Source organism: Coccidioides immitis (genome assembly GCF_000149335.2).
Source record: "Coccidioides immitis RS genomic scaffold supercont3.2, whole genome shotgun sequence".
Lineage (NCBI taxonomy): Eukaryota > Fungi > Ascomycota > Eurotiomycetes > Onygenales > Onygenaceae > Coccidioides > Coccidioides immitis.
In genome coordinates this window covers 3640772-3659660 of record NW_004504309.1, presented here as the reverse complement: position 1 = coordinate 3659660, position 18889 = coordinate 3640772, and the positions used below count along the sequence as shown (strand labels likewise).

Genomic DNA, 18889 nt, shown 5'->3' with positions numbered 1-18889 from the left:
CTGGGAACCAGAAACGAATGCGAAATCCTGAAGGATCTGTTAACCTCAGAGCCGAGCCTGGCCACCCAAAAAAAAAGGAATAAAAATTATAAAATAAAATAAAATAAAATAAAAAAAAAAGGAAGGAAGAAGGAAGAAGCAAGTACCAATCGCTTGAAGCAATTTGCCACCATGTGCGTCTTTTTATTTCAAGGTCTAGCCTGTCAATGGTGTATTCTGCCGCAGCTTTCCATTCTTGGGGGAGTCCACGAGGTGCATTTGCAGTTCTTGGGCCGAGATGAACATTGCGGCCAAGAGCACCCTAAACACAGGGATCGCACCCATGTTAAATATCAAAGAGCTTGCGAGCAGTCAAACTGCCTGTATAGACTCAATCGTCGGTGTGTCTAAATGTGTTGCTTCTGACAATGTATCAATTCCAAAGTCAACCCCGGAAGTAGTTACACTTGTCTACAACAATGTCAGTCATATACGCATAGCAATGGCCCGCAGGGCTTACCGTCAAGTCATCGCTTTCTTTCTGCAACCTCTCTTCCTCCAGCGTTCTGGCGGCGTGGAGATCCCGCTTTTCAACCTGGATAGTTCCACGTTGAGTATTCAAATTCGAAAAAGAATTGGATTCCCTTATACCGCCGCGTTCTTGATTGGTAACATTCTCAGATGAAATCCCCAATGACCGCTCAATCCTCTGAACTCTCTCATGAAGGCTATGTAGCGAACTAGATAGGCAACGTGTGCGGACTGTCAGATTCAAAAAACGGGATGGAGAGTAATATTCATGTGATTGGGCGACAATATTTGGATCTTGAGATGTAATCAACAGGATTTATAGCTCGCAAAAAAAAAACCTAGGGACTCATCTATGCGCTTGAGGCGGCTGCAAAATCGGGAGGCTTACAGTGCCTGCGGCGCTGGCTGATGCTGGAACGGTCGAAGTTCGAGTTTAGCAACGCGTGACGCACCTGGGGTTCAACGTTAGGATTCATTCAAGGAGATAGAATAAGCAAGGGGCTTGCTGCTCCTGGAAAACTGTAGGTAGAAGTGCACCCCCAGCATCCGAATCGCAGTCCAAAATTGTTGTTTGGTGTGATGCAGAGTGAGCTAGGGCGGCTAACGCCCTTCTTGGAGGACGGGAATCTGGGGCTATTCTCATACCTTGGGCAGGGACACATTCAATGTTGCGCACACGGCAGTTCGAAACTACATCTCAGCTTCTTTGCTCGACAGAACTGGTATGAGACTGGCTTCTGGCGCCGTGGAGCCTTCGGACTTTCCGTGGAATCCAGCGATCGCTTCATTTCTAGCAAGATGTCACGGAATACGATGCGGTTATCGCTGGGAGAAGTAACTTGCAGCTTCTTTGGAGTATCTTTGGGCAACAATGCTACCCTTTACTAGGCTCTGCGGCTGCCAGAATGGCCTCATCCTCCTTCTCGGACAGTCCGTGGGCCTTATATGGAATTGTCGGTGGTCCGAAACCCTCCGCGGTCTACGGCAAGAACAGGGACGCTTCCGTTACGAATCTATTCCCTCACCCTACGGGACAAGAAGGATAAAAAAGGTGGTATTAATAAAAGCTATACATATACGCTTCACAAAAGTATCATACAAGCTCTCAGGCTCCCAGCACCCGCTAGAACTATCCTCCTAAACACCCCGAAGTAGTGAAATGCTGATAACTCTCATCTCACCTTCAAACTCCAAACCTAGTAACGAAAAAAATGAAAATACAATCAGCGACCCGCATGGTGAACTACTAGAAAGGATAGCAGTTGAGAAAATTCAAAAATCGACGACATGGATATCAAGAATGGGAGTTTTCCGGACAACAAGAATAAGAGGAAAATGAAGATATCAGATTAAAAAGAGTAATGGATCAACCAAACACAACCAGTGCCACAATCAGTATCACCCAATTTTCTCTGGTCGTCGCATGATGTAGTACGTCAACAGCGGCCGGAAATCTTCCACAGACGAATTGACCATGGACCAAAAAGCATCTTCTGACTGGACCATATCGTACAGCTCCGGGCAGAAATCAATTATCGCTCGCCGGACATCCGGCTGGGTACTCCTCAGGTTTTCGTTCGCAAATTTCCCTAGTCTTTCTAGTTCCGCTTGCGAAAGATATAGTTTTTGGTTATTTAGTCTGCGTAACAGGCCACTGAGGATGTAGCTACCCATAGCAACCATCCTGTAACTTTCGAAAGATCTCTCTTCCGTCTCGAGCAAGTCTAAAATTGCGTCTATGACCTGTGGAGGGTTGCAAGCGCTAACAATGTCTTCGGCTGTCTCCTCCAAACCACTGACAATATGGTTAGTCAATTCGTATTGTTTACGTGCTGTGATTATGGCCGTCATGACTCTAGGATAAAAGGCCGCAAATGCCTCGCGATTAATAACAAGCATTAGTCGGATGGTAACGAGCACTTGTGTCTTGAGGTCGAGAGAACGACCGGATGGAGCGCCTTTATCTCCATCTGGCTTTTCTAGCGCTTCCAATAGTGCCATTAAGATGTCTTCATATTTGGTGTCATCCTTGGATATAGACTCGTGATATTTGATGAGGTTCTGGAATTTCCTATATCCATGAACATCTAAGGCACCTGTGCGAATTCGAGCCAATCCACGCGTGATCATATCCTGTGCTTTCACAGGATCCTTTGACCGTGGACTAAGGCTTCTTCGTCTTTCGGAGCCTTCGACTTTCTTCCATCGCCGGTGTGAATTTTCGCTGGATGGAGTAAGGATTGGGCTAGGTTGAAGCAAAGGGGTGTGCTCGGGTAATTGGTTGTGCTTCCGGTTAGGGACAGTTGTAGACTCGTTGAGCGGTAATTCTTCAAGCGGCATCACCTTTGCCTGGGACCCCGGCGTTTTCGGAACCGTATCACCTAGGACGATAGAGTGTTTAGAATGTGGAGACTGGGGATCTTCGTAAACCTTCAAAATGCCTGGGGATTGTGAATTTATAGCATCGATAATGGGGGACTGGTCAACGGGAGCTGGAATTTGTGACGCAGCCTCATCGCTTTCGCCCCTTGAACGTCGGCTGTCGAGAGGAGTGCGAGGCAACATTGGCTCCTCGCTACTTCTTCGGGAACTATATGAAGGCGAGATGGGAATTCGCGAGGGAGGTGCTCCGTCGCTCGACTTACGGTTACGAGTAGGAGTGCTAAAAGCTCCTTTCAGAGGTGAACGCAGCGGAGACGCTGGCAAGGGCGTGCCATTCTCAATTCCCCTAGTAGGAGTACCCTGAAAAGCTTCTTCGGCCTTCTGATCTATTTTAACTTGGGAAGAGGCCACGCTGAAGTCCCCTTCCGTCCTTGAAGGACTCAGGATTGCGATTCTTGCTCTGGCAGCCGCCGACACAACGTCCGGCTCCGAAGGCCCCCTGCGGCGCATTTTGGGTGCCAGCGTCGCAGCTGGATCCGCTCTTTGCTTATCATTTGTCACATTTGCTGCGTTGTCCATTCTCGATTTAGGCCGAGCGAGTGGATTTCGCGAGCGTGGAGTTGTCATTAATTTTGACTTTGATTTCTGAGGGCTGTCTGATGGGCTTGACGCTTTGGATTGCGCGGTAGGAGCGGCAGATCTGCGAGAAGAATAGGGATCGGCGGTAGCAGGCCTTACTAGTTCTGGCCGTCGGGGACGAGATGCCGGTCGCATGGGAGCTGATGACAAAGATGCACTTTGCGATAATTTTTCCCCTGTTGGCACACGAATAGTGGAAGTGCCCGTCGGCCTACGAGGGGCAGGCCGGCCTGACTTTGGGTCGGGGAACGAGGACTGTGCAGATTCAGGCCGAGAAGGAACGTTACTTGATGCCGCTAAACGGGCTTTCTTCTGTGCATTAATGGCCTCTTTGAGACTTGATTTCGTAGAGTGAGGCTGACTTCCTCGAGAACCATCAAAGGATTGAGAGGCTACGCCACGGTGGGTGTTATTAGGATCCCGTTCCAAAAGGTTTTTCGATTTTGGTTCCAAAGCAGACATTATACTAAAATATGTGTGTTAGCATGGCCTTCTTGGAGGATATCGATTAGGTGTACTCACACATCGGCCCTTTCAGGCCAAACGCTGTAAAAGGCCCAAAAGGTCCCACGCATACCCTCTCTTACGCCTGGGTTAGGGTCACCTAGGCCTTTCTTGATACATTTTTCGATGAGATCCAGCCCTCCACTATGCTCGATTGACCCTTTGTGCTTGCCTTGTCGGATGATGATTGTTTTAATCCAACCTGTTGCGAATTGGCGCGGCTGGACATTTTTGTCTTGGCATGCTCCCCAGATGTGCTGTAAAATTCGAGCGGTGTATGAGACGTTCCCAATGATAACATCTACCGTAACGTTGCCATTTTGAGCGGTGATCTTTTTAAGCGCAGCACTGAGCTTGATCAGACTTTGGAGGAGGATTTCGACCATGGGATCAATGGCGGGACCACAAGTCCGAGCAATGTCTTGAAGTAAATAGCAACCCGCGGCTGAGAGGGTTGTACGCAGCGAGTTGGCAGTCTTCAAGATTCCATCCAGCACGCTTTTGATGCCCGCGAGATAATACTGTTGATAATCATGTGGAGCATTGCCTTTGGTCAATCTACGAAGCGTCATGATGCTCTTCTCACGGAGGATCCAATTTTGTTCCGACTCTTTCCCTTCAAAATGAGGGAGCATCTCACGAATAGTATCGTCAAATTCCCGGTGCGAATTAATATAAAGCGGCTCAACCCCCTCCCCATCCGTTGTGTCTTGGCGTGGTGCTGGAAGGGATTCAGAGCTAGCCGTGTGAGATAAAGTTGGGTCCTTGCTAGAATGACCACTCCTCGTTGGCTTCGATTGACTCTTGAAGGCGGCATCAATTTTGGGAATATCTAAGCTAGAGTAAGCAGAACAGTCGCATCCCTTTAAACAATATTAAACGTACTGTGTACATCAGCGTTTGAGTGTGAACGCATGGAAAGAACGGACTGCGAGCGCGGTACCTCCTCGCGGCGATGAGAAAAACTGGTAGCAGGTCTAGTAATATCGGACCTTGACTGCGACTGAAATGAGGAAGACGTCTCGGAATCGGCAACGATATTGGCACCCAGGCTAGAAAGAATCGAGGTCGCAATTGACTTTCTCACGTTATTTTGGATGAGCTGCTTTTTCAGATCCGATATAGCTCGAGGCGGGGCACTCCTAAGAACAAATAAGTTGGCTGGTAATCCACCCGAAATCCAAGCTCATCACATACTGAAATAGCTCTATCACTGTCGACTTCGCCGTGTCTCTCACGACCCCATCCGCGTCTTCGAGACAAGTAACGAGGGCGGGCACATAGATACGGAAGAGCAGACCATATTCGCGTGTCATCTAGAGGTATTACGGCGTCAGTCAACCTGTGCTAAGACCAAGAGCGCAAGATAAACCAATATAGCCCACATATCAATACCTTCGCGAGCCAGACCATGCTCGTTTCTTTTGCCCTGGCATTTTTACCGATCAAAGCCGCCCCGAGAACATGATGCTCTACGTCAGCTGAGGCGGCTGGCCAAAAGTCCGTAAAGGCTTGTGCAGCCTGAGACCGTATTCGTTCTTTGTGATCGCCCAGTCTTTCGAGCAGCAGCTGATAAGTGGCACGGCCTTGGAGCGCGATCGCTTCATGTTGCTCTTGAAGTGTAAGGCGCTTCAGCAAATGTCCAAGTGCAGAAAACCCGGCCGAAGAGAGAGAATAATGCTGTGAAGCGATCGCTAGTCGGAACGATTCGAATAGGGGGGAGATAGCTGCATCTGGGACATGCTTTTGCTTGATTTCTGATTTGAGTTTCGCGAGAGAGGTGGTTTTGACATCGACGGAAACGTTGCCGTTTCGCAGCGTCGCCAGAAGCTCCGTTGCCCTTGCATCCATTGTCAAATGGCGGGGTTGGTGAATCTCATTGGAAACGGTGGTACTCGGAAATAATGGTTGTCCAGGCGGAGCAGGGAAAGTAAAGCGGGGGTTCGATGACGGAGGGAGTGTGATCAAATAGTCAAAATTCCGCGTGGGGTAGGATATTACTTCAGGAGGATGGCGGGCAACCTGACACTAGCTAATATATGTCTGTTATCAGTTTATTGATGTTGAAACTGCCTTGAGCTTTTGCAGCAAAAAGATCGAAGCTAAAGGAATCAGGAGAGTGAGAGCCGTACCTAAAGTTTTAGGTTGGGATTTCCGAAAATCACTGGTATCCTGCCGAACTGGCCCAGCAAACAAGAAGCGCCGGTCGATACGCCTGAACAGCGTGCAGTTATTGCTACTTCGCTCCTCTGGTGACCTCAGACACTGGCCAAACAATCCGGGTCGTCGTCGCAAAACAGTCGAAAGGTGCTGGTTGCCGAGTCGATCGGGCTTGGCGGGCCGCCCTTGCTTAGTCAGGCCCTTCCGCGAATTGGCCAATTGGAAGGGGGGTTACTATGGCGGTGGTGGTCCGGAGCGGCCTCAAAAGAGCGCTGTTCTTTGCGAATAGATGGGCTTCGCTCGGCCTATGACTTTGATAAACAAACAGAAGGTGTTCATACGGCCCACGGAATGCGTTGAGTTAACTTAATTACTCATGATGCCTGACGGGTATCCATGGACCTTTGGTGCCCAAACTCCGTCGCAGGCCTTGACCAAACCACGGAGCCTCGGGACCCAGGGATTTCATGTTGGCCCAACGTTAATGTATGCTGGTATCCCGTCCTGTACGGAGTATAGTACATGCATATGTTGACGTCGTTGATGGAGAACTTCAAGGCCCAATTGGTCGTCAACAAAGCTGAAGATATGCGGCATGTGTGAGGTATCCGTGAGAGTATGGAGTAACTCGCCACTCCTCCGTATGATCACCCTCTTCGACTCGAACAGACCGTGTCATCAGGTACTTAACTAGTTAACTAGTTAGTGCCCCACCAACGGCTGCATTGGGGGGAGAAAGACTCTACGGAGTCGTCACCCACGCCACGCGCCCGCGCCCTGAAATGTAGTGGGCAGATAGATTCAAGGCGGATAAGCCAAAAAAAGATCACACCCATCTGTCTCCTTAATTTCTTGCTGGCCTTCGTCGATATATTATTATTTGCTGGCTTCTCTTCAACATGTTTGCGCAATCCCCAATTGCCCAATATGAAGACCAAGCAAACAAGGATAATAACAGACTGATACCGCATTCCAAGCTTCCGTCACCTAAACTTCGACTTCATCTTCAAGATATCACTCATAAGTCCGCCAAAATTTTTCTTGAATGCATCCCCGATCCTTATGCGGTACTCAAATCGGCTCTGTCGAACATAATCACCTATCTCTATACGAGCCCAAGCCCAGAAACCTCCCAATCTTCCCGGCCATGCAAGGTCCATTTCAAGCCATGTTTGCCCGGAACCCGGTCAGTCACAGTGATCATTCGTGACTTTTCTGGGGTAGCACACACCACTTCCATCGACCTTGACTCTGATCACAAAGAAATATATTTTTCGTTGTCGTACATCGCTCATGCCGCTACTTTTGAAGACACCAGGCGCGAGCTCGTCGGGGTCTTGACGCACGAGCTTGTGCACTGCTATCAACACACCTCTCCGCCAGACCACGACACAGTTCCCTACCCACCTTCAGGTCTGATAGAGGGCATAGCGGACTTTGTACGCTTGAAGGCTGGTTTGTCCCCGCCTCATTGGACCCGTCCACTTTGCAGTTCCGATCTCCCTGGTTCGTGGGATCAGGGATACCAGCATACTGCGTTTTTCTTGGAATGGATCGAAGATGTCAAGGTCGGATTTGGTGCTATCGGTATGTTAAATGATAGATTGTTCAGGACAGGATATGTCGGTGAAGGGGAGAATGCTGGCACATCCACTACCAAATCATTCTGGAAAGGGCTCTTCGGTGTTCCGGTCCTCGAACTCTGGGAAGAGTATGGCCGGTACCTTGACAATAAAGGGGGGGAATGTTAATTTTGAACGTCGGAAAGAGTAGGCTATCTAATTCTTTCTTATATTCGGAAACATCTAACCAGATTCTTCAGGATGTATACTGGCCTGAATTTAACGGGGACAGTCTAATATCCATTACAACGTACTAAAGAAGTGCCTTTCGGAAAGGCGTGTCACAACTTCGATCCACCATGGGTTTTCTCCCATGCACCTACTCTCGCACTTCGCACTTTCTCCATGTCATCCCTTTCCTGTAAGCGGCCCAGTCGTTCCTTTTCGTTTTCCTCGTGTGACTCAAGGGTTTTCAATGTTTCTTTATATATCTCCTCCTTCAAGGAAGCGTATACTTTCGTCTGGCCGAGCTTGACTAGTGAACGGTCCTCGATGAATTTGAGTGCCACTTCGATCCCTCCGGTAGCATCGATAATGCCTGCCGAAAGGGCCTCTTTGGCGTCGAATCGCCGGCCTGCCGTGATCAAATCTCTCACAGCTGCGGGGTTTGCAACCTTTTGCTTTACGATGCTGGCCATGGGGGCCGGTAGCCAGGCGCCAAAATGGACCTCATTCAAGCACAGATACCCCCTGGTTGGGTTTTGGAATCGGTAGTCATGCAGCAATGAGACGAACAGTCCACCTGCATATGCGTGCCCGTTAATAAGAGCGACGGTCGGCATTGGATACCTATTGGTTTGTTAGATTCAAATACTATATATATGTTCGATACCTGAGGCAATGGCGACAGTGTGCACAGACGTAACAGCTCGTAGTGGTGGGATATCTTGGCCAAAGATAGTTTCATTCAAATCGAGTTACTGGCTCAGCAACAAGATAGGCATATGAAGACAGGGACTTACGTGAGAAGTTTCTTCCAAAAAGGCCAGTATACTTTTGCGAAAAAGTCCTCGGTTCCCATTGCATGTTCCAAATCTAACCCATTGCTATAAAACTTGGGAATTTTGCTTGTGGTCACAACCACACCGATGGGGTATTTCTCTTCTATAATATCAAGTGCAAGGCTGAAAGCATCGATGAACGCGGTTGTCTGACGATTGTCCGGCGGAGAATCAAAAGACAGGAGATACACCCTGTCAGCAGGAGAGGTGCATTCGAAAGATCCGCCCATGGCGATGGGGATAGTGAAGAGAGACATGATCCAAAAACAATTAGATGAAGTTCGTTGAGTCCTATTGCTGGCTCTAGATGGTAATTATTTGGTGATGAGAGAAATGCTGGTTCCAGGCTCTCTCAAACCATGCGGATGCTTGTTAGAGTGGAGAGCATGCACAGCCACGGGAACGACTTCCAGTTCAATAATCGAGCCCAAAAACGCATCAAGGAAAATGAGGTATCTCCCAGCGGATTCGAAGATGGTTTTTGTAGATTCAAGCTTCGATTATCCTCCCGTATGCTCGGTTCAACCGAGGCACATGAAGCTTGGTCATTTTCAATCACAAGACAATCCAAAAAAGGTCATACTTTGGGGAACGTTCGGCTTACACGCGGATCTATTTTATAATAAAAATCTTTATAATTACTACAGAGCCATATGTGCTGTAGGTCCGTTGTTGATGCATTGGATAGTGTTTCTGATCCATTGCCTTTAAAGATCGCTATATTTCGGATCTTGGTCCTGACTCTCGAGAGAGCGAGCAAGATATACTCATGGAACACATAATTTCAGAGCGACATGCTAACAGGAAAGTCCCGTGGGGTTCTGAAAAACCAATTCTAGGGTCATGAAGTGAGTTCGATCAAGAATCATGTTTCCATCGTCAAGACAAATCTATGGAAATACCAGCGAGCATACTAAAGAGGCCCTTTTCCAGTAATGAGCAGAAATCGCGTTGCTCTCCCTTTCGAATGCTCTCGAATATTGCCTTCGCCGGTTGAAGGATATCAACGTATGCGTGTATTGAAATCCGATACGGCAAATACGAGTAAATTCAAGACAACAAACAACGCCAAATATTGTACAAAATGATAAACAAAGAAGCAAACCCAAATTCTCCTGTTGCCCCAATTGCTCTATGTCCTTTTCTTATACAATAATTTCACCGGGATCTACCATTGCCGGTTCCCATGGTTTGGCGTCACTCTCTTCCGTCGAACTCGGTACCCTCACTGTAAGGGGGCTATAAAGGTACCATCCCTTCAAGGCAGCCACAGCTGCTCTGAAACGAGCCTCTGTCAAACTGGGGCCAGATCCTTCGCCCAGCAGGTCTTGCCCGGAGAATATGCCCACCACAAAGACGGGGTGTCTGCTGAGACGGCCGGTTTCGCTGATAATCCTAGCGACCGGGCGCTCGAAACCTTCTCGAGCACATAGCTTGGTGAGATCTCTCGTGGGTTGGGCAAAGCTAAAAAGGTCAGCTACGGGAAGCTGACGACTCATAAAATGCTCTTTGAAAAATTGTTTCGCAACTGGGCGTCCACAGTGTAGGTAGATAGCACCCATGAGCGCTTGGACGAAAGTTGCATTCGCTTGAGTTGTTGGGACTCCTTCAACGCCGGGAGAGGGTTGTGACGGGCGCTCGCCGAACTCGTTATCGTACACAATCCTTGCGCTCACACCGCGATGGAGTGTGTGCCCGTTTTCGACTATATCTGTTTGTGGAGGCAGTCTTTTGAACTGAAGGAGCCCAGGGTCGACTTCACAGCCAGGCGCGGCGGCATGTTCAATACCCCATTCCTGACTTATAGCTGACAGGGCCTTGTGTCCCACGTACGCCCACACAGCAGCCCAGATTACGCCCATTGGCAGACGCGGATAGGTAGAGATAATGTGCTCGGAGGTATAGTAGGATAGGAGCTTGCTTCCCAGTACGGCAAAGGATTTGTTGTTGAATTGTAAAGAGGGATCAGCTGAGGAGTCCACCAGTGTTCTAGCAAGGGTTTGAAGCGGAAGTCTCTCGGGGAGGGAAAGTCGGGAATGCAGGGCGGCAAGTTTCGCGGACTTTAATACCGCTTCTTGTGAGGGAGAAGGTATCGCAAAATCCAGATTATTACTTTGTTCATGTTCTGGCAGGGGCGGAGAGGGTGCGGAGGATTGGTGCCGTATGAGAGTTAGAAAAGACTGCGTGCTTCTGGTACAGGTCGGCTGCCTTATCCGCGGCGAAAGCACTGAACCGCTCCATCTCAGGAGCTGTAGCCTTTTCATTGGGGTCCGGTTCGGCGGTGATTCCTTTTTCGGCGGTAGATTGTGTCGTCGACTCTAATTGAAGCCGTACAGCGATAAGGACGGGCGGCCTGGATTTCTATCGCGATCGAAATCTTTGGATTGAAGAGAAAGCTTCATGATTTTGCATGGGGTCAGGTGAGGGAGGCGCTAATGCTGTGACTATTCCCCTATGGGACTAGTGCAGATTGTCGCCGCAACCACCTGCGGCACCGACTTCTACGATGATGGAAGGCGATTTTCAAGAAACCAGCATTCCCCGCGAGCATTTCTGAGCTGCATTCCTGCCCTTCGTTCACAATGGGAGGAGGACCACGAGTTCGGTAAGGAAGCAACTCCAAATAACTGTTTAATTTGTCCAATTGCGTCCAAATTAACAGACCATACTTGCCTAGTTATCCCAAGCATGTCTGGTCTCCGGCCGGCGGCTGGTACTGCCAGCCTGCGAATTGGAAAGCCAACACAGCCATTATGGGTGCGGTAATCTTCGGAATATCGGCTATGGCATTCAGCTTGAGCGCTGAACGAGAATTTCGAACAAAGTTCCCTGAGCCGGGCAGGTTCTTCCCAAGCAGATGGTATGTTCTCTGGACCTCTACGGAAGGGAGACATTGTCGCTGACTCGTACAAATAGGTGGAGCAAACAAATTATCGAACACGAAAGACAACAATCGGCGAAGGAGTCCTCGTGATATCAACGGAAGTCTGATGGAGGTTTCTCACCAATTTCCTACATTCCCATGGCGTTCCCGCTTTCCTTAGAGACATATCTTTTTCGCTGAAATGATTGGATTCTATCTTTCTGAAACTGTATCATACATGTCCATAAATTGTTCCTTGTACAGGAGAAGGCGGTCTGTATAATGTGACCCATTCCAATATTCGAGTCCATCGGCTGGCAATGAGATTTTGGGCATGCCTATCTGTTCGATGGCAAAACTAGCTGCCACAATAGCACAGATCAATGCAGCAGGAAGCTTTCCTTCATCACCCCATTTGGTTTGTATGTCCTGCCACGCTTTTGAACCACCAAGCATCTCATGTATGATGTTGAAGGGTGTACGACCGTGGCTCATGAGGCCCTGTGACAGTGCCCCTAAGAATGTGTTTCCTGCGCCAGTTGGGTCCACTACATCCACAAATTTAAACGCGGGCAAATGCAACACCCCGTGTCGAGAAAAAGTGTAACAGCCATCTTTTCCAGCCCTAATAACAAGCGTTCCGTCGCCTGACGGGCCGATGCCCATTCGAACAATTGCCTCCGCCATTTCTCGATCTTCACCATTTCGTTTTTCCCATGTTGTCTTACCAAAGAATCGAGCTAGTTCGTTCTCATTGGGGCTGACCACATCAACATAACGAATAGCTTTGTAAAGGTTTTGCAGTTCCTCTTCACAACACCTATCGGGGACGGGTTCCCAGACGAAAATAGGTCTAGCAATGGTTCTAGAAGACTTGAAGTCAAGCCTTCTCAGGACGTCGGCCCTTCTTTCCAAAATGCCTTGGACGAGTTCACAGCAACGTAGTGGAGAGCAAACCATGTGAAACGTGTTTGACATCAACAATGACCTTGTGAGCGAATTTTGATCCAGACGTAACTTGGGCGTCAAATACTTAAAATCTGGAGAAAAATGAGCCTTACCAATCGGTCCCATCTCCAGGAGCAGCACAATCACCCACATCTTTTCTCGTTGGGACCATACCCATTCCAGCCCCTTGTAGAGAGACGATTTGGGTCTTCCCGAAATATACAATGGGTATCCCACGTTAATAATGTCTCTTTAATGGCTTCCGGGAAGTCAGAGCCGCAGTCAACAATCCAGCCTACAGAGTTTGAATATTCTTTTCCGGCAACAAGACGGGCCCCCAGAGCTGCATATGCCCCGGCCCCGCCAATAATATCTTTCACTGGCGGTGCTGGAGCTTCGAACTCGATTTCATCTGCGGTTCAACCACGTTAGTCCTGCAAATACAAAACGAAGCGCGGGTGGCTGGACTCACCAATTATAAACATCCCAAGGGTGCAAAAGTCAATTTGCGGCTCTGAGGCAGAAAGCCGGCTACACCGTGTATCGACCATCAAAGCGGTTGCCTGTATGCGATCTCTGGAAGTATGTAGATGCCTATAGTCTCCGTCTCTGCTGGTGTTGACGGACAAACCAATATTACCGTCGTACGAAGGATTACGGGAAGTTGGTCCCATCCGCAGTATTATTACCAAGCTATGACGATCGACGTGCTTCATGTGCAACTCCTGAAGACCTCCTGGTTGACCCGTTCGTTTGCAAGAGCAGACCACACCATACGAATCCTCCCAAAGCCAAGGGAACTGATATTGCAGAGGGCCTGGACATAACCCCTCTCAGCTGTCATTGCTAGCTCTCTATCGTCGTCCGAACCAATTATCTAGTCAACTTCACTGTCAAGTCAAAGGATACCTCGCATCCCTCGCAACCATGAGTTCCAACGGTCATATGCATAATTTTACTACTCTCATTAAGCGGTATGTGTACTCTATCTGTGATTTTCCTGAAATTGCAGAGTTTTTGCTGATGTGATCTGGTTTCAGGCTCGAAGCCGCAACCTCTCGCCTAGAGGATATGGCCAGCTCGGTCGAGGGTCCAAGCTCGACCACTCATCCTATTCCAGAAGCTATTCAAACCGCTCCATCGCAACAACCACTGCAGAAGGCCCCTCCACTGCCCCCTTCTGCTGAGGTACTCCCAAGATCGATTGAAGCATTCGACGAGCTCATCAACAAGGAAGTGAAGTCTTTTGTGGACATCGCTCAGAAGATTGGAGATGCGGTTGCGGAACAGGTAGGCTAGAACCCCCTATGGGCTGAAAAATATTACGATTGGTCTAAATTATCTCCTTTAGTCGAAAGCAGTACTTCAAGCCTTCGAGGCGGAAAGGAAGTATCTGCTCGTATCAACAAAAGCTAAAAAGCCCGACCGCCAGCCTCCGGAGCTCCTGACCGAGCTGCAGAGAGCATCGGATGAGATTAATAATATCCGAGACAGCAACAGACCCTCTCCTTTGTTCAACCACCTCAGTGCAGTTTCGGAGGGAGTAATGTCGATGGGATGGTTTTTTGAGAGCCGACCTGCAGAATTTGTTACCGAGATATTGGGTGGCGCTCAATTTTACGGAAATAGAGTGCTCACTGAGTATAAAGAGAAGTAAGGATTCCCTCCAGTTTCTATGTTTCAAAAAGGTTAACGTGGTTGCCTGCTTGCAGAGATAAAACCCACATCTCCTATATCCAAGCTTACTACAGCATTTTCAAATCCCTCATTGCTTATATTAAAGAATATTTCCCGAGAGGCGTGACGTGGAATAACAAAGATGGTGTTGATGTTATTGATGCCCTAAAACAGGTCTCGTCCGCCGCACCGCCTGCGGGTGGCGCCGCGGCTCCTCCCCCTCCACCATTGCCTAACCTTGAGCTTTTGGGTGTCCCACCACCTCCGCCTCCTGGTGCTGCTCCAACTCTCAAAACATCCTCCAACAATGATATGTCTGCAGTTTTTGAACAATTGAACCAGGGTTCCGCAATTACTTCAAGTCTACGCAAAGTTGACAAATCTGAGATGACGCATAAGAACCCGAGTCTACGAGCCACCTCTCTAGTTCCTGACCGCGGCCCGCAATCGCCAACGGCTCGTGGCAAGTCTCCTGCACCAAGCAAGAAACCTAAGCCTGAGAGTATGCGAGCCAAGAAGCCACCACGAAAGCATCTCGATGGCAACAAATGGTTTATCGAACATTACGACAGCCCTGAGGGTGTCATAGAGATTTCTGCTCAACTGACTCAATCCATTCTTATCTCTCGTTGCAACAAGACTGTCATCAAAGTCAGCAACAAGGCCAACGCGATCTCGATCGATAACTGCAACGGGGTTTCCATCATTGTCGACTCTCTTGTGAGCAGCTTGGATGTTATCAAGTCCCCGAAGTTTGCCCTCCAGATTGATGGAGTTGCACCCACCGTAATGCTGGATCAGGTAGATAGTGGAACTATCTACCTTAGCCAATCTAGCTTAGGGACGGAAATATTAACCAGCAAATGCACGAGCGTTAATATTGTCCTACCACCTAAGGAGGGTATTGAAGATGCAGATGCTAAGGAATGCCCGGTTCCAGAGCAAATCCGAAGCTATGTCAAGGATGGTGTATTGGTCAGTGAAATTGTTGAACATGCGGGATAATGGGTTTCAGTCGACGGCCTATCATTCGGCAGGATGCATGCCCATTCCCACCCCACTCCCTCGGGCGAAAGTCTCGTATACATAACTGGACAATTTTGGTATGGTTCCTGGTGAAAATGGCTAGGTTTGACCTGTACTTCCATCTCATGCACATTTTCTGCTGGTTTGCATTGGTGTATAGAACAAGAAGGGTGCGAACAGCAAAAAATCTTAGACAGGTTTCCATCTTGTTTCTAGTGTTAACTACTACCGAAACCTATGGGTAACTACCACAAGTATTATGGCTACCAAGCTAGTTTAGAATGAGTCCTAGGTCAGCTATCACCCACTCCCCAGTGACTGTAATTCATATACGATACTTTTCCAAACGACCAGGACTAAAATGAACTATCATTGTCCATTAGTGGGTATAGAGCAGAGTAAAATCCAACAAGTATTCACAGAATCCTGACACCGTAGAACACCAAAAGACCAATATTCAAAGCATGTATCCCAGAGCCGCGAGTAGAGTTATCGATTCTCAGATGAGCTATTGTGACGAATAAATATCATAAGACGGGGTAAGTAAGGGGCGTAAAGTATAGGTTGTCGTAAGCTGGTCAATTATATTTCTGGATCTGGAAGTTCCTGCTTCGTTTCATTAAAATTGCGCAGTTTTTGCGCCAACAGGCTCTCAACACCGTTGTGCGCGTAGCCTAGCGGTCGGGTCTGTTTGACGTAGCCAGCGTCACTTTCTCGCAGACTACACGTCTCCTCCTGCGTGTCTGACCTGGACATATATGCTCGTATCTGCGGGGGGGATGGCTCGAAGCGTGGGAATGATACGCCCGCCAGAGATTGTGATGGGGAAGATTCAAGGACATATCTGCCTTCTGGTATATAATCGGGGTCAATCGCCATTGTCATTTCACGTGGTGCAATAGGATTTGTTCTGTTACGGAACATCGATGGAGCTGACGGTTGAGGGGTGGGTAGAGGAGCGCCGAATTGTGTTGTTTTGGAGGGGAGGCGTTCTCCTGCGTCGACTGAGCCCTGCAGTCTAAATCCAGGACCATCACTTTTTCTCCTCAGTGGGGGTTCCATCTTCATGCTAGCACTAGTGTCCTTCACCGGTTTATAGGGGCTATACCGAGGCTCAGGATAATGCACTTCGTTGCGCAGCTTCTCTTTACCATCTGGAACTCGATTTGCAAAGACAACACGAATCCCAGAGTAAAGATAGAAGCGGCCCTTTGATGGGCAACAGATGTTGACGTGAATGAGGTACCTGAGGACTGGCTTATCGTCAGCGCTGCCGCCAGGGCCTTGTGAGCTTTCCGCTATGCTGCTATCGAGAACCGTCCCTGATGTCAAGGGCGAGTCCACGGCAGGGCCGATGGAGTAGCTTCTTTGTCGAACAAAAGTCTTCGTTCCAGGTTCCATCCCTTCAAGGTCGTATGGAACGAGAAACAGCTTCACGGCTGTCTTGTTGGGATTCTTTATTACAATCTGCAACTGACCTTGCTGTGGGATCCGGTAGCAGCCACCAGGCGGACACTTGGCAGACTGCGGTCGACGCGACTTCTTTTCCCGAACCCGTCGCTCTTGCGGCGATGATTGGGTCTTTTGGGGAATGCGCTCCTCGTTTGCGTGAGTTGGGAAAGGATTTCTAGGGGGTATCGTTGTCTGCCTAGAACTTTTCCTAGGCGGTCGAACTTCGCCGGGAAACGAGTTTTCGATATCGATGTACCCAACATACGGGCTTGGGCTATCGTCTGAGATAGTCCTTCCACCGCTCGATGTAGGATAGCTATAAAAAACGGCAGGAAACAACACTGTCACATGGGGTGGACATTTCAAATTAGCCTTGCATTGACCTCTTCCCAGCACTCCAACCTGGGCAGTGAAGTCAAGTGGTTTTGACGGAGACATAGACATTCTGCCTCGAAGAATAGATTCTTCAAAAGATCCAACCATAGATGCATGGTATAATGGGGCTGCATCTGATGACTGAGAAGGACGTCTGATACGGGACAAGAAAGAATTCTGAGGAGACGACGCTGGCTGAAGTGTGAATCCAGAGGTTAGGGATCTCCGTGGCCGGTGTCCCTGATGTGAGAATACCCCTTCTCGGTGGTTGAAACCGGGCGATGTTCCATAGCCATGGCCCCAGCTGTGGATGTGCTGTGATGTTTGAAAAGCTTCGGGCGGCAGTGTCCGCCGGCGATTCGCTTTTTCCGAGCATGGAGACAAGTCAAGCGAATCAATGTTGTGGGGCATATCGAGGTCAGGATTGTTGGCTTGGTGTACAAGGGGGCTTGTGGGTGGCTTAAGCACATAGTTTGCAGAAAACGAGCTGACTGAGGGAGCCCTTAATCGACCAAGCGATGGGAGAGGCCGCATGGCGGGCATTGGTGATGACTCCTCTTGAAATGATAAAGACTTTAGTCGTGACTCAGGCGAACCTAAATACCATGGGGCCGGTGGTGACGTCGATAGTACCTGATAACCGGACTGGCCATCAAGGTTGCCCTCTTGCAGCTTTTCTGGGGATTCTGGTGAATGCTCACGAAAATCACCAGAATGTAGAGCTGAGCGCGGACGTTCGATCTCTATAGGAGAATCCAGTAATGGGCCACACCGACTTTGACTTCGCGAGCACCGCTCTGGAGACTCCGATCCCTCCTCATTTGATGGTGAGACAGACAGTCTCTCTCTTTTTTGCAATTCTTCAAGTCTAGTCTGAGGATCATCTCCATGTATTGCGAAGTATTCCTCCAGCTTTTTCCAATCCAAAATGTTAGCACCATTCTGCCAGATGAACTTGGAGATGTTCCTCAAAGCTCGTGTCCAATAAGCCGATCAGACGGACAAATAGAACACTTTTTCGCTTCTTCTCCTTCAATCCGGGAAAATGGACTGCTTTACACACTTGAATAGACTCAAAAGGGCCACTGGGGACGTAAAAAGTGCATCAAAGCGCTGTATATGTGGTGTTACTTACTGAGCGACTGGGCACCCACGTAGGGCTCTCTCCTCGTTTAATACGCTGAATTAATTCTTCTCGACTACTCGTGCGAAGAGTTGGCCGATTTTCTGACTCCATCCTGGATTCTCGAGGCGTGATATCAGTCATAACTTTGTCGTGCCGGCCGTTAAGCTCTATATCAGCTGGACACTGTATATAACTGCGGTCATCAGGCCATGGCGGATCGGAGCAGTCTCTCTGGCGATCTGGATCCTGAAAAATGGGCATGTTGGCGGGATAAAATAGTCCATCCAAACACTGCAAAAGAAAAGTGAACCGTAAACGGGCGGGCAAAACGTGGCAGGCTCGTCAGTGCCGGAATGACGGAGTTATCCTCAGAGTGCCAGGGAGTGAAGTGGCACCGGTGGCGGGGATGCGGGTGGATCAAGGTAAGCGTATTCCGGTGAAGCCAGCGCCGGCCAGCAGCAATCTTGGACAGTGATTAGTTATTGCTTTTTTGCTTTCGGCTTGGGCGCCAGAGGACGGGCCAGTCTGTATTAACGTCACATTTTTATTTCAGGGCCATCCGCGATTGCGTCCTGAATGCGACCAGGGCCGTGTCGAGTCAAAT

The 18889-nt window shown here is 48.9% G+C and overlaps 9 protein-coding genes across 9 annotated transcripts; 3 read left to right on the top strand and 6 right to left on the bottom strand.

The window, feature by feature from the left end:
- Positions 1–351: 351 nt before the first annotated feature.
- On the bottom strand, positions 352–1298 carry CIMG_06849 (uncharacterized protein; the record flags this gene model as incomplete). Its single annotated transcript, XM_001242952.2, has 4 exons — positions 352–450; positions 500–719; positions 899–962; positions 1187–1298. 4 exons carry the CDS (start codon positions 1296–1298, stop codon positions 352–354), a joined length of 495 nt encoding a protein of 164 aa, XP_001242953.2.
- A 218-nt stretch (positions 1299–1516) lies between these two features.
- Positions 1517–6286, bottom strand: CIMG_06848 (protein STU1). The gene is made up of 6 exons (XM_001242951.2): positions 6168–6286; positions 5431–6067; positions 5233–5351; positions 4921–5177; positions 4054–4867; positions 1517–3997 (listed from the first exon to the last, which is right to left on the bottom strand). Exons 2-6 carry the CDS (start codon positions 5884–5886, stop codon positions 1909–1911), a joined length of 3735 nt encoding a protein of 1244 aa, XP_001242952.2. The 5' UTR covers positions 5887–6067; positions 6168–6286; the 3' UTR covers positions 1517–1908.
- Positions 6287–7094: 808 nt separating this feature from the next.
- CIMG_06846 (PBSP domain-containing protein) lies at positions 7095–8161 on the top strand (the record flags this gene model as incomplete). Its single annotated transcript, XM_001242949.2, has 2 exons — positions 7095–7964; positions 8018–8161. One exon carries the CDS (start codon positions 7095–7097, stop codon positions 7944–7946), a length of 852 nt encoding a protein of 283 aa, XP_001242950.2. The 3' UTR covers positions 7947–7964; positions 8018–8161.
- CIMG_06845 (enoyl-CoA hydratase/isomerase) lies at positions 8099–9262 on the bottom strand (the record flags this gene model as incomplete). Its single annotated transcript, XM_001242948.2, has 2 exons — positions 8780–9262; positions 8099–8606 (listed from the first exon to the last, which is right to left on the bottom strand). Exons 1-2 carry the CDS (start codon positions 9073–9075, stop codon positions 8099–8101), a joined length of 804 nt encoding a protein of 267 aa, XP_001242949.1. The 5' UTR covers positions 9076–9262.
- Positions 9263–9658: 396 nt separating this feature from the next.
- On the bottom strand, positions 9659–11165 carry CIMG_06844 (mitochondrial 54S ribosomal protein YmL3). The gene has a single exon (XM_001242947.2). The coding sequence runs from the start codon at positions 11080–11082 to the stop codon at positions 9964–9966; it is 1119 nt and encodes a 372-aa protein (XP_001242948.2). The 5' UTR covers positions 11083–11165; the 3' UTR covers positions 9659–9963.
- A 203-nt stretch (positions 11166–11368) lies between these two features.
- On the top strand, positions 11369–12090 carry CIMG_06843 (uncharacterized protein). Its single transcript, XM_001242946.2, has 3 exons — positions 11369–11423; positions 11496–11678; positions 11735–12090. Exons 1-3 carry the CDS (start codon positions 11401–11403, stop codon positions 11790–11792), a joined length of 264 nt encoding a protein of 87 aa, XP_001242947.2. The 5' UTR covers positions 11369–11400; the 3' UTR covers positions 11793–12090.
- CIMG_06842 (PfkB family carbohydrate kinase) lies at positions 11854–13303 on the bottom strand (the record flags this gene model as incomplete). Its single annotated transcript, XM_001242945.2, has 3 exons — positions 11854–12721; positions 12781–13041; positions 13102–13303. 3 exons carry the CDS (start codon positions 13301–13303, stop codon positions 11895–11897), a joined length of 1290 nt encoding a protein of 429 aa, XP_001242946.2. The 3' UTR covers positions 11854–11894.
- A 105-nt stretch (positions 13304–13408) lies between these two features.
- CIMG_06841 (adenylyl cyclase-associated protein) lies at positions 13409–15679 on the top strand. The gene is made up of 4 exons (XM_001242944.2): positions 13409–13603; positions 13670–13919; positions 13981–14282; positions 14342–15679. Exons 1-4 carry the CDS (start codon positions 13557–13559, stop codon positions 15309–15311), a joined length of 1569 nt encoding a protein of 522 aa, XP_001242945.1. The 5' UTR covers positions 13409–13556; the 3' UTR covers positions 15312–15679.
- CIMG_06840 (uncharacterized protein) lies at positions 15519–18546 on the bottom strand (the record flags this gene model as incomplete). Its single annotated transcript, XM_001242943.2, has 2 exons — positions 15519–18071; positions 18295–18546. The coding sequence occupies 2 exons, from the start codon at positions 18544–18546 to the stop codon at positions 15915–15917; spliced, it is 2409 nt and encodes an 802-aa protein (XP_001242944.1). The 3' UTR covers positions 15519–15914.
- Between the last annotated feature and the right edge of the window lie 343 nt (positions 18547–18889).

What these genes read in the sequence shown, in the direction of transcription:
- CIMG_06848 (XM_001242951.2), bottom strand. Translation starts at nt 5,886, where the DNA reads ATGGATGCAAGGGCAACGGAGCTTCTGGCGACGCTGCGAAACGGCAAC. An exon ending in GCATGGTCTGGCTCGCGAAG is followed by an intron (nt 5,352 to 5,430) that starts GTATTGATATGT and finishes TAATACCTCTAG; the next exon opens with ATGACACGCGAATATGGTCT. An exon ending in TGGCCTGAAAGGGCCGATGT is followed by an intron (nt 3,998 to 4,053) that starts GTGAGTACACCT and finishes CACATATTTTAG; the next exon opens with TATAATGTCTGCTTTGGAAC.
- CIMG_06844 (XM_001242947.2), bottom strand. Translation starts at nt 11,082, where the DNA reads ATGAAAAGGCTACAGCTCCTGAGATGGAGCGGTTCAGTGCTTTCGCCG.
- CIMG_06843 (XM_001242946.2), top strand. Translation starts at nt 11,401, where the DNA reads ATGGGAGGAGGACCACGAGTTCG. An exon ending in GGAGGAGGACCACGAGTTCG is followed by an intron (nt 11,424 to 11,495) that starts GTAAGGAAGCAA and finishes ATACTTGCCTAG; the next exon opens with TTATCCCAAGCATGTCTGGT. An exon ending in AGGTTCTTCCCAAGCAGATG is followed by an intron (nt 11,679 to 11,734) that starts GTATGTTCTCTG and finishes TCGTACAAATAG; the next exon opens with GTGGAGCAAACAAATTATCG.
- CIMG_06841 (XM_001242944.2), top strand. Translation starts at nt 13,557, where the DNA reads ATGAGTTCCAACGGTCATATGCATAATTTTACTACTCTCATTAAGCG. An exon ending in GAGATGCGGTTGCGGAACAG is followed by an intron (nt 13,920 to 13,980) that starts GTAGGCTAGAAC and finishes TATCTCCTTTAG; the next exon opens with TCGAAAGCAGTACTTCAAGC. An exon ending in CTCACTGAGTATAAAGAGAA is followed by an intron (nt 14,283 to 14,341) that starts GTAAGGATTCCC and finishes GCCTGCTTGCAG; the next exon opens with AGATAAAACCCACATCTCCT.